The sequence below is a fragment of the Staurois parvus genome, unplaced genomic scaffold (assembly GCF_062004578.1).
Source record: "Staurois parvus isolate SC_StPar_1 unplaced genomic scaffold, SC_StPar_1.0 ptg000714l, whole genome shotgun sequence".
In the NCBI taxonomy this organism is placed as follows: Eukaryota; Metazoa; Chordata; class Amphibia; order Anura; family Ranidae; genus Staurois; species Staurois parvus.
In genome coordinates, this window is record NW_028318510.1 from 7,787,639 (window position 1) to 7,801,072 (window position 13,434).

A 13,434-nucleotide genomic window follows, 5' to 3' on the forward strand; every position below is an offset into this window, starting at 1 on the left:
CAGTAACACACTGTGTCACCCTGCTCTCCAATTGCTCAGTTGCTCTCTGTTTTTCAGTACTGTGACAAAAAGATAGAGGCTGATCTGATGACAGCCTAAAGATTTACTGCTGCTGGGGGTTCTGGGCTTCAGCAAAATGGCAGCCTCCAGCAAGAAGAAACAGGAACAATGCTGGAGGCAACTTACAGCACACACCAATTTTGATAGCAGAATTATTAATGTGAAATGTATGTTCCTTGCTAAAGAACATTATTTTTTAGCAAGTTATTATGGGTAAAATTCCAAATTCCAGACTCCATGGACTGATTTAAAAAAACACTGCTCCTAGAGGAGTTTCGTGTTTTTTGCCTGTAGAAGCAACTAATGTTATCGTATGTGTCCATACACAATAGGTAGTCTAGAGATGTTTTTTAAGCTCAGCGTTTAGCCTTGGTTCACATATATGCAGTATATCGCATATGATTCGCACAGGAACTGCACCACATTTCTGTGCAAATCACATGCGATTTGTATGCGGTGCGACTGGAGCCATATATTTTGTATGGCTCTAATCGCATCGCACCTGCACCAAAAACGTGCAGGACCCTTTTTTTGGTCCGCACTAGAATAAGATCGCATGGGTATTCACACCTATGCGATCTGATTTTGCACATCCCACCGCATTTTGCGGACCGCTTTCGGGGTGTTGTTAACATACACACCCGCAGTGGTTTGCATGAACGGGGGTGAGATTCTGATGTGGTGCAGAATTCAGACAGAAAACTGCAAATTCTGCACCGTATCAGTGTGAACCAGGGCTTAGAGGCAGAAAAAAACCCTTCTGTTTTGCATTTTTTAGATCATTTTTCTGGCAGAAAAAAACTATAAATGCTCCTAAACACTAGTTAAAAAAAACCGCTCAAAATTAGCATTTTGTTTCCTGCCCTTTTTTTTGGAGCCAATAAGGAACGCATTACTGTACCCCTGGATTAAATGAGCATTTAACGCTTGCAGTGCAGGTAGGCCCTGCTGCAAGGGCAGATTTTGTGTATTTCAGCTTCAATGTGCATGGCCAGCCTTAGTGTGAATGGGTCCGTACAGTTTGTATAAACCCAGTCCTATCTTAAAGGAAAAGTTCACCTTTGACACATTACACCTGTATTTAGGGTGGAACATGTAATATGTTCCAACTCCTGTCCCTTCTACCCCTCAGTTCTCCCTCCCCTATAACAAATGGTAGGGGTTCGTATCCCTGCAGCTCTTGTCAATGCTTTCCAGATTCCTGCAGGAAAAATTAATAAAAGCACATTTTATCTACAAAATATATATATTCATTCATAAAGATGAACATGGCCTTTAAAGTCATTCTAAAACTAATTTTCAATATTTTTATGTCTGCTGCTATTAAAATACTTGGAAATGTTGCCATAAAGGACAAAGCTTTTTCATTTTGCACTTTTTGTTATAGAGTCACAAATCAGTCTCCTTGTCTTTGAATGGTTCTTCTATGTTGTCACCCTGTCACAAACTCTCCCAATGGGGACAAACAGACATGTCAATGCTCATTACATGGGCATGTTCTGCTGTTGCCATCATCAGGAAACCCACCCTGAGAAAACCCTCAGCAGTCACTGGAGTGCATAAAAACAGGAAGATCCACAGTGATGATATGCAATGGTTACAAATATTTTATTAAAACAAAAGGCAATTGTTTATAATACACTGTGCTATAGCACACTCATTGTGATTCAGGTTCACATCCTTATACACTTGCAAGACATGGGGGTTGATTTACTAAAACTGGAGCTTGTGAAATCTGGTGAGCTGTGCATGGTAGCCAATCAGCTTCTAACTTCAGCTTTTTCAATTAAGCTTTGACAAAAAACTGGATGCTGAATTCAACTGAATGCATTGTCATTTAGGAGTTTGTTTATCCACTAAAATAATCTCCAGTTGCTGACACTGCAGCCAGAAAGACAGACAGAAGACAACCATGCAACAGCCTATTACTTTGCACAGATTTATAACTTATTAATAAACCTGATTCAGCACTAAATGTACAATGTGAAGACTGGGGAGCCTCAGATCTGTAATCAGCTGATCAATAAGCAGAGCTTAGCACACTCAGCTGTTTGACATCAGTGCTCCATCTCCAGCCAATTAGCAGGCAGTCTTGGAGGATTTAACCTTGACAGATGCTAGCACAGCTCAGATTTTCGGAGGCTTTTGGACTGTGAATCTTGGAGGAAGCATGGCAGCTGTGGTGACAAGGGTAGTACTGGAGCCATGTGGAGGGATGTTTGTGAAGTAGCTGGCATATTTAAACCTTAGTGTTTGGCTCATCCACATGTGTAGTATCAGCTGGTGTTGGGACATGGCCCTTAATTTTCTATTTATTAAAATTTTAAGAAATGTAGTTACTTGCTGCACATAATGCGATCTGTACATGGGTCATCAGTTCTCTAACTCATAAAGCTCATTTAAGAAATGCAGAAAGCTAGTATAGTTGCTTGTTATGTGTCAACCTGCCTCCATTTATATAGGTTTACCAAGAACTATGTGATATCATGGCTTGTCTGGCTATAAACTAAATTGGCTCTTTAGAAATACTACTTGCATTTGACTTAAAACTGTGAGTGTTCCATCCTAAATGAAATATATGCTTTTATATACTGTCCAGCATGAGTACCTCCAGCTGACGGGAAAATCAGAATGGTTGGCCACACAAACAGCAATGTAGTAGATGAAATCCTTTTACATGCAATATAGCAACAGGACAGAGGAGCAGTAGATGTGTTTCACATGAACATGTGCCTAGTCATATGGCATGTAAAGGATTTCATCCACCACATTGCTGTTTGTGTGGCCAACCAATGTGGTGGATGAAATCCTTTATTGGAATCCTTAACATGCAATATGACTAGCCACGTGTTCATATGACGCTCATGCTCCTCTGTCTGTCTTGGAGCTGTCATGTTCTTATCATATTGCATGTAAAGGATTTCATCCACCACACTGCTGTTTGTAGTCAACTATTCTGGTTTTTCCATTGCATCTGTAATCCTGTATTGGGCCAGCACCTGTGTCTGTGAAGGGGTTATGCAGATTTGGCACTCACCTGGAGCGGCTCTTTTGCTCCTTGAGTTGGTCTTTCCTCCAGCTGGTAGACCAGCACTTATTTCTTCCCTGTCATCTATATCTATATCTCTCTTACCTGGGGTAGATTAGAGGCCAGTGAATAATGGCAACCTGTTTTCTGGAGTTGATCATGAGAATCTAATAGTTTGATAACCTACTGGCATCTAGTCCTCTTTTCTGGCACTTTTTTTTTTTTTTTTTTTTCTTTTGGAATTCTGCATCAACTGTCTTTAAAATGGGCTAGTCTTATTTATTACAGGTACTTGTATAGTGCTGTCATTATGCAGTGATCTAGAGTACCTTCATGTCAGTCCCTGCCCTCAAGGTGCTTATAATATTAGGTCCTTAACCCTTTGAGGACCAAGTGATGTATTTGTTCCATATTTTTAATTGCCTGTATCATCTGTGTGGGGTGTTTTTTTTTTTTTTTTTTTTTTTTTATCAACAAATGGATCTAGCTTTTTGCCAATTTCATGAAATGGCTTAGTTACAGCAACTGAAGTGTACAAACTTTAAAAACTGATTCTTTTGGCATTCTGTAAACTTATGGTCTTCAAAGGGTTAACACATTCATACATACTAGGTCCAATTTAGACAGGAGCCAATTAACCTACCAGCATGTCTTTTGTAGTGTTGGAGGAAACCCACACGGGGACAGGGAGAACATGCAAACTCCAGGCAGGTAGTGCCATGGTTGGGATTCAAAATGGTGATCCTAGTGCTACTAGGGAAGCTATTTCTGCTTTCAGACTACCAAAAAGTACTAGAAGCTACTGCTGGGCTTCTGAATATTTGTTTCCTGGTTTACCTCTGATTCACTGTAGGTGTTCAGAAAATGAAAACTCTACATCTGCATATCTGTTCTAGGTCAATTCGACATGCAAAAGAACTGATATTCCCTAGAATATTAAACTATCAAATGGGTTCTCTAAATGGTTAAAATGTATTAATAGCAAAGCTTTCATTTTGGCTAGCATTAGGCTGCATTCACACTTGCATTTTGTAGCTCGAAGCTCTAAAAACAAAATTCACACCTGATCATGCAAACGGGCAGCTTTTCTGAACAGAAAGTGAATCTCTACAATGGGCAGACAGCAAAAACTGACATGTTCTAATATTCATTCTAGCTAAAAGGCTTTGGTTTTAGTTGCACTTAATAGCCAATTGCATGCCTTTGTATGGTGGGGCAGATGAAAATGAATTTGGAGGTAGGGGATCTGGGGCAGATGAAAATTTAGATTTGGGGGGGTGGGGAGTCTGGCTTTGTCAATCTTTCATCTGATCCCTGAAATATTGCTATTTTCAGAGTATGCGACTCAATGGAGAGAATAAAATGGAGACCACAGCAGCTGCAAAGAAGGTTGTACTGTTGAAGCCACGGCAAAGAAATGCCCTGGGGGATATCGGGAACTGCCTTAACAGAGCCAAACCAGCCTTAAAAAAGGTAAGACCTTGCCTCCATATACCTTCAACCTAATTGCTCTTGGCATTTAGTTTCCTGTTCATGTTTGTATTCCAACCCTGATGGAAATAAATGTTGAGGGAATCTTTATACAATAGAAGGCTGGATACACCCTTGCATTACCATCAATGACATTAAGCCTGTGTCACTGCATCAAACACTGACCTGTATGTCTGTTTAAAACCTCACTGGTGTGAATGGGTCCCTAAACATGTTTCTTTTGACACAAATGTTCCTAATTGCATTCATCTATACAGTCATGGTTTTGAAATCTTGGCATAATTGTATGTCTATTGCAGGAAAGCAAAGCTATAAGAACTGATGTGGTGGAAAAGGTTGCCAAGCCAGTTCCTGCAGAGGAGGAAAAGGTGATCTACAGAATCATGTAGCTACAACTGTTAAAGCCAGACTGCCCAAAACTGATGCTGCCCTAGCATTTTAACAGACATTTGACATTACTAGGAATATTTAATTCAATACACCTCCTGTGGCTGTTGGTTTCCCACTGTTGGTGTTTGTTAAGAAGGTAGCAAATGCCCAGACATCACAAGGATGTAGCAGTGTCCAATGCTAGAGGGCTTGGTTTATCTAAACCAAGTCCTTTGGGTTACCTATTGGTACATTCTGAAACTAGAAGCTGGGCATATTATCTAGACTGCTTGCAGTAAAAGCAAAGCCTGCCACTTCCAATCCCTATTGGTCATTGCAGCTCTTCACATTAACGAAATGTCAATAGGAAAGGTAACATTTTGCACGTATCTATATAATTTTGGCAGGCTTTGCAGGAACAATCATCACCAATCAGTCATTGGTTTCAGTCTGTTAAAATGAAATGGCATCTCTAATGTATTCTAAAGTAGCTTGTCTTCTTAGCCTGTTCCAGTGCCTGTGAGCCCAATGAGCACATCCTGTCTTTCTCCAATGGAAGAGCAGAGTGAGGCCTTCTCAGATGCTCTGCTGCAGATTAAGGATGTGGATGAAGATGATGCTGACAATCCCATGCTGTGTAGCGATTATGTGAAGGATATCTACTGTTACCTGAGAGACCTGGAGGTGAGCACATCTGCTGCAGCAAATGGGCAGCATATTTACATGCAGTTCTTCTGGCATTGAAGTCTTTTGAGCTAGTATTTTCCAGGAAATGTAGGCTCTGACTAGCTGCAGTCTCTAATGCACATACGGTGTGCGGAGCAAGCAACTTCATTGTCCTGTAAAACAAAGGCTGCAGAGTTCAGTGCATGTACATGCAGTCAGAACCTTTCAAGCTTTAAGGTTCTATCTGTCACCCTTTTTGCTGGGGATTCCATTGTTTGTCCTTGTGACTTGTCAGTGATGGCAAATGCAAAACTGTAGCTTTTGCAGCACAGAATAGGTGTGGGATGGTAGTCTAAAATGGAACCTTTCTACAAGTTGCAATAATGGCTCCAATGTAATGTACCCCCCCCCCCCTCTTGATTTATCCAATTGCACCTATTTAGACAGCGCAACATTTCTACTTGTTATGAAGCTATGTCTTGCCAAATGGCTATTAAATACTTAATACTCAGAGTTAGATTGCATCAACTTTTTACACCAGTTAATTTAATCTAAAACTTGTTTTGTAGGCTGAACGTGCAGTCAGGCCAGACTACCTCAAAGGTCAAGAGATAACTGGGAATATGAGGGCAATTCTTGTTGACTGGCTGGTGCAAGTTCACATGCGGTTCAAACTGCTTCAGGAGACTATGTTCATGACAGTCTCCATTTTGGACAGATTTTTACAGGTGAGCTTTTAACGCTTGTCACCAAAGCAACTACTGGGGCCTTCAGCGTATGCATTCTTCTAGAGAAGGGGTTTTCAAACTATGGTCTTCCAGCTGTTGAACTCCCATGTCGCTGTACCTGTCAGGTTTGCAGTGGCTCAGGACTTCCAGCTCCCAACAGCTGGAGGGCTGTGGTTTGGGGAAACAGAGCCACAAGTCTCTATAGATGCAAATCACTCAACTTCTGGGCAGTGGGAGTAAACACAGGCTTGGCAGGAGCTCCTACCATGTGGGGTGTTTTGTTTTTTTGTTTTTTTTTTTGTTTTTTTTTTTCTCTCCAGTCTCTACCCCTGTTGGAAGATCCCTCCTATTGTGCTTTCTATTTATCACTGAAGTTAAAAAAAAAAAAAAAAAAAAAAAAATTGGTATGTCCCCAGAACAGTAATGGCAGATTCACAATGTCCTGATATGCTTTGGGTGTAGTATAACCAGTTTTAGTGCAGGAATAGACTTCTATTTCACTGTTTGAGCATTTCAGAAAATGCACCAAAACAAATTGCCATAATGGCTTATGGTAAAGCACTGCTAACCCACAAAGGCCAAAGCGCAGCAGTTTAGTATAAAGCCACTATTACAGCATTTATTCACACAAATGTGACAACTTCTTGTATTGGCTAGAGGGCTGCTTTAGTAGCTTTCATAAACTAATTCAGTACTGATGGCTGGGTCCCAGGAATACACAAGACGGGCATGGCTTCAGTGCATGCATTTGTCATTCTTGACTAGAGGCGGATCTCCCGGTATAGGCCAGGGTTTGTCAGCTGTCATGCACAATGCAGGAGATCACCTGATGTGGAGGCAGAATAGGTTTCTGAAAGGGGGTCAAGATGACAGGTCAGCTGCGAATAACCTACAATAGCTGCTCATCTGTGTGCCTGAACTACTAACCCCAGTTGGAATGGGGGGGTTAGCTCTTGGGCATTCACAAGTGTAGTCTGCTTGCGCTGGGGGTCTGGGTGGGCACAAGTAAACTGAATTGTTGGCTTGTATCTGCTTGGAAGGCAAGACTACCTGCAAACTGTACCCCCAATTTCATTACAGCAACTTGGTGGAAATTTTATGAATTTGCAAAATGAACTTTTTTCATGATATGCTAAATTGACCTTTGTTCAATATAGGTAAACCCTGTGCCAAAGAAGCTACTGCAGCTTGCTGGTGTGACTGCTATGTTCATTGCATCTAAATATGAAGAGATCTATTGTCCCACAATTGGAGATTTCTCATTTGTTACTGATCACACCTATACAAAATCGCAGATCAGAAACATGGAAATGCAGATTCTAAGTGTTCTGAATTTTGATATTGGAAAGCCTTTACCACTTCACTTTCTAAGGAGGGCATCAAAGATTGGAGAGGTGAGGCTTTAGTCTTTTATTTTGGGGGTTTAATGTCTGTCTTGCTACCCTAGACTAATGTAGGTCTCCACCCATATAGGTTTAGGACACTGGACAAACTTGCCCTACAGTGTCAGTGGAATATCCACTTCTGTCTTGCACCCTAGCTGTATGGCCATTAATTGATCAGTGTTTTGTATAACTACTTTAAGAGCTATAGGTTTTGTTAAACTTGGGACACTAATTTATTACAAGCATGTGTATTATGCACAGATGGGAAATGCCATCCTAAGGACAATCTGGGTTGCTGAATCTTTAAAAAAAATTTTTTCTCATAGGTAGAAGCTGCTTTGCATACCCTGGCAAAGTATCTAATAGAACTGGCTATGTTGGACTATGACATGGTGCATTTCCCACCTTCACAAGTAGCAGCTGCAGCCTTTTGCTTGTCCCAGAAGGCTTTAGATGGAGGAGAATGGGTAAGTTCATGCTGTACAGTTTGTGAAACTAGTTCAGTAATTTGGGAGACGTTTGTGCCCCTAGTCCAGTGATGGTGAACCTTTTTGAGCCCAAGTGCCCAAACTGCAACCCAAAACCAACTTATTTCTTTCAAAGTGCCAACACTGCAATGAAACCTGAATATCGAGCTTTTGGTTTAGAAAAAACAACTCGTACAGTAGTGCAAACTAATTAACAGCACAGGGATGACCAGAGACTGCGGACACAGCACAGGGATGACCAGAGACTGCGGACACAGCACAGGGATGACCAGAGACTGCGGACACAGCACAGGGATGACTGCTGACCTTTGGGGAGGGGGAGCGGGTACCTGAATTTGACAGGTACCCGCTCTTGCTTCCGCAGAGTTTTTTTTTTTTTTTTTTTTTTTCTTACCTGTTCCTTTATCCAGCCGCACGCTGTCTTCCCGGCTTCTGTAGTGTGGGCGCTCGTCGGACAGCCGGATGCCCAGTGCGCATGTGCGAGAAGCGCTGCGCTTTGTGATTGGTCCGGCGGCTTCTGGGATCTGGCATGTGTCCCAGGTACCGCCTTACCATTCACAAAGAGCACTGCTTCTTGTGCATGCGCACTTGGGACCCGGCTGTCACGCACACTACAGCCGGGAAGACAGCGCGCCGCTGGATTCTCCTGGCGTGCCCACAGATAAGGCTCGGCGTGCCGGCTGTGGCACGCGTGCCACAGGTTCGCCATCACTGCCCTAGTCTATATAAACTCCTTAACGACATCCTATAGTCTCCTTATCTTCCCTCATGGCATATAGTGGACAGCATTATATCTGATCAGGAAAACCTTACTAATGTTCTAAACCAGGGGGCTTCAGTGGGGTTCTCTATAGTATAGGAGGGGCATGACAAGTGCTCGCCCCAAGCATGATACCGGTCTTTCAAAAACTGCAATGTATGTCAATGGTTTTTTTTTTTTTTTTCAGACTCCAACTCTACAGCACTATATGACCTACAGTGAGGGCAGTCTCATCCCAGCCATGCAGCACTTGGCAAAGAATGTCCTGAAGGTCAACAAAGGGCTCACAAAGTTTATGGTAAACATGTACTCCACACAGTAGATTTGGTAGGTGATGGAAGCTGGCTTCAGGGTAATACTGGCCAACCTGCAGACTGTTGGCAAGAAATTTATAGTGTTTCTGAATTGGCACTCATATCTGGCTGACACTATTGATGGCTGTAAAGCATTGTGAGATGGCCAGTAGAGAAATGCATATAGTAAGATACATGGTCTAGAGAGGGACTGCTTGTTTGGTACAATCACTGATGAAGGGTGTTGGGGTCCCACAGGGCAGGAGTGGTAAGGCTCTTCAACGATCTGTCCTTTCTACTGTTCCTGTAATTCAGAGCAAGATTTCAGCTGTGCTGACACAATGAATCCCATTGCTTATAGTTGACATGTCAAAGGAACCATTCCATATCTATACTGACAGGAAAGGATGGCTAGGAAATATGCCATCAGCAAAAGGCTGCTACTAGAAGTTCACACAATAAAAGGGTGAATATTCAGCTTAAATATCTTGCTGATGCCCAATTTTTAAAGGCTTACAATTTGTGCATGCATAAAGGGCCAACTAACTTGGCTTCCTGTCTTGTCATGCTGCATTCCTACTTCAAAGCATTTGTCTCATGTAGGCTGAGCCTGCTTGTCCTACAGTAGGATAAAAAGTTGCAGGAGTTGTGGTGGTCAGAATTTTACTGCTGACTTGCCCCCTTTACACCTCAGTAACCCATATGTGCAGTGGCAAAAGGCTGGACTTTAATGCCTACAGGCCCAACACTTGCATTGTTGGGTGGACTGAGTTTGTGCTGGAAGCACACTCCCAGTACAAAAACCAAGCTGCCAAAAATGGATCTCGCGTAAACACTGGTAGCCAGTGGGACTGACTTCATTTTGTGACCACTGACAGCAAGTCGGTCTCATGATCTCTAATCCTTCCCACCATCAAGCATTAATAACGTTAACCTCCTTGGCGGTATTCCCGAGTGTAGCTCGGGGTAACATTTCAGTACCAAGAGCGGTAACCCTGACCTACACTCGGGAATACCATGCGGCACTGCTCTGGCATTTGTTCACTTACCTTACCCTGCGCTCCCATGATGTGTCCCCTGCAGCGTCCCCGGCCATCTCCTTCGGCCGATGCCGGCTTCTGTGTCCTGTCCCTGTGACGTCAACGTACGGGCGGCGGGAAATTTAAAAATTTTAAATGGTTGGTTTTTTGTTTGTTTCATAGTAAAACATTGCTTTCTCAACCAATTTCACATACATTTTGTCCCTAGTGCTTTGTCCTGCGCCCCGCCTGAATTTTGTCTTCTTTCTGCCTGGAAACTGAGAAACCTCCATGGCGTCCAAAAAGTGTCCCTTTAGGTCAAAAGTGGGTTTAGATCAGCTAGAGAACAGCGATAGTAAATCGGAACCACTTGCAGAATTGAGTGATAATGATTCGTGGGCAAATTCGTCAGACACGGAAAACAATTCTGTGACTTTGCTCAGCAATGTGTGAACTTGGCGCTCTATTTCAAATTTCAGTGTTTTCGGTTTGATTATATTGAATTAAATGTAGTAGTTTATTTTTTTTATGATTTATTAAATTATAATTTATGATTGTTTCAAATTTGATCATACCCGGGATGTTTAATAGACTCTTGTTCGGACAGATTTCAGTGAGTTATTCCTAAAAATTACAGCCTACAAAAAAACTACATATTTCCATGCAAAATAATGGTACCGCTTTCAGCACCAAAAATATGAAATAAGACCGCTAGGGAGGTTAAGGATGTCCAGGTGGGAAGGGGTTGTAGCTTGTCAGTTGGCACAGACTACCATTAAGTGGGTGCACTGTCTGTAGCTGAAACCTCCCACTTTGAGCTGTAGTGTCTGGGATAGAAGATGCAACACGCATGACTAAGCCAAATTCCTTCATCTTAACTGGATTTGGTTCTTTGACAGGTTTGAACTGACTATGCTACAGAACTTGTGGTGGTAACCTTTTGTTTCTTGCAGGCGGTCAGAGACAAATATGCCAGGAGCCAGCAAATGAGGATCAGCTGTCTACCCCAACTCAATTCAGAATTTATGGTGAAACTTGCCAAAAATGTATGAAATAGTGACTGAATTGTACTCCTATAAACATGATGCACTTAACTTTTTAACCTTTTTTAAATTTTTAATAAACACTCTAGATCTAAACATGTGGCTACAGCTTTTTATAGTATTTATTATATTTCAGGTATTTACATAACACTGTCAATTTACACAGCACTTTACATATATAGTACATTCACATCAGTCCCATACACTCCTTGGCTTGGATCATACAATCTAAGGTCCCTAAACTCACATTCATACATACACATACTAGGGACAATTTAGACAGGAGCCAATTAACCTACCAGCATGTCTTGTGAGTGTGAGAGGAAACCCAGTCACATGGAGAACATGCAAACTCCAGGCAGGTGGAGCCATGGCTGGGATTTGAACCAATGACCCGAGTACTGCCAGGCAGAAGTGCTAACCATTTGGCCACTGTGAGATCAAACTATAGACTATCAATACATGACAGCTCCCGCCAATGCAGCAAGTGCTCAATTTCTCCATGGCGGAAAAGAAAATCCCAAAGTGCAAATTGACTTTTGTGACGTCATAGCATTTACAAAGGGCATCATAGAGTGAGTGTCAACTTACAGCAGGACTGCAGCAGGCATTCTGACACGGGGGGGGGGGGGGGGGGACGACGCTGATTTGGTGTTACTGACATCTCCAGTGACGGTGATTAGAGCTACTAAGCAGGAAGGGGTCAACATGTGGGGCAGTCAAAGGGTTAACTGTAAGCACTGCTTTGTATTTCTATGCAGAGGCATATAAACCAGTGTTCAGGAGCTGACAGGGGTGGTGTCAGTGTCACTGCCATTCACAGCTATCAATCACTGGGTCCTGGCCAGTAATCGCCAAGCATCTCCAGGAGAACTATTTGCATGAGCTGCAGGAAGAACTGGTTTACACACTGATTTGGATGGCTGTGCACAGCCATACAAAGCAGTGTGATAACTGTGCTGGGTGTGTTTTTTTAGCTTCACTGTAAACTGCCCTTCAGTTTAACCCATTCCTGTCCAGTGCATTTGGGGTTTTTCCCATAGTGCAAAAAATGCACAGGTGATGAAATGCCACCAAAAGCTAAATTTATGGGGAAAACTCCATAAATTTAGGTACAGCATTGCATGATCATGCAATTTGTCAAAGTAACAGTGCCACAATGCAAAAGTGGCCTGGTCAGGAGGGAGGGGGGGGATCCTCAGGAGGGCAAGTGGTTTACACGCATGACATGCATTTTGCCAAACTATCTTGGGTGTGTGGGTTTTTGGCACATTAGTAGCATAATTAACAAATGATAACCTTAGCAAAAGGTGCACTGCTGATGTGAATGGATCCTTAAAGAGAACACCAACAATACTGTGTATACAGTTAGTTATTTATATTCTAATCTAACTTTAATTTAACATCAATATGACCCCCCCCCCCTTCCCATAAAGTAGTCATCTCTGTAAAGTGACAGCAGGGTGTATCATGTGAAGAACATGTTCTCCACATCTCAGCTTCATAAACTGGCACACCTGAGATCATCTAGGATCTCAACTTTTCTTTCTCAAACACCCACCATAGTGGATTGAAAGGGCAGGCATAGCTAGTGCTATGTTCAAACTTCAGGCTGAACTCAGTGGAACAGTGTGGCTGGCTGTAGTTCTAGAAGCACAGCAGGCTTAGTCATACTAAACCCAAAGCAAACACTTATTATTTAGCTTGCCATTTCTTAGACATAATGGCTGGCGTGTGTGGTTTTATTGTGAACCAGTCTCATTCAAAAGAACAAGGGTGCTTGCAAATGTATCAGGTCCTGAGACATACTAACAAAGTATTTAGCTGGAGTGGGCTTGAATTTGCACGTACATCTAACAGCTGTGACCTTTCACCCCCCCCCCCTTCCCTTCTGCTTTGTGACCAGAAACTGCAATCCACCAGCCCTACATACATAATTTGTCATATTTAAACAATTTGCTGTGTGGGGGGGGGGGGGGGGGGTTTCCCTACATCAGTCATGCTAGTTTTGGGTAACTGCTAGCAAGGTACTTACTCAAATTTCATTTCCTAGTGATGAATCTCTACCATATATCACTCTGTTCATCTTGGTCAGCAGGATGTC

The 13,434-nt window shown here is 42.4% G+C and overlaps 1 protein-coding gene across 1 annotated transcript; it reads left to right on the top strand.

Moving 5' to 3' along the window:
* Positions 1-2,230: 2,230 nt before the first annotated feature.
* On the top strand, positions 2,231-11,426 carry CCNB1 (cyclin B1). Its single transcript, XM_089653445.1, has 9 exons — positions 2,231-2,251; positions 4,424-4,561; positions 4,879-4,947; positions 5,453-5,632; positions 6,184-6,342; positions 7,500-7,736; positions 8,054-8,194; positions 9,163-9,273; positions 11,241-11,426. Exons 1-9 carry the CDS (start codon positions 2,231-2,233, stop codon positions 11,337-11,339), a joined length of 1,155 nt encoding a protein of 384 aa, XP_089509571.1. The 3' UTR covers positions 11,340-11,426.
* The last annotated feature ends 2,008 nt before the right edge of the window (positions 11,427-13,434 follow it).

Bases quoted from the DNA above. Each gene is read 5' to 3' on its own strand.
- CCNB1 (XM_089653445.1), top strand. From the start codon at position 2,231: ATGGCAGCTGTGGTGACAAGG. The intron at 2,252-4,423 runs GTAGTACTGGAG...TGCTATTTTCAG, and splicing joins TGGCAGCTGTGGTGACAAGG to AGTATGCGACTCAATGGAGA. The intron at 6,343-7,499 runs GTGAGCTTTTAA...TGTTCAATATAG, and splicing joins TTTTGGACAGATTTTTACAG to GTAAACCCTGTGCCAAAGAA.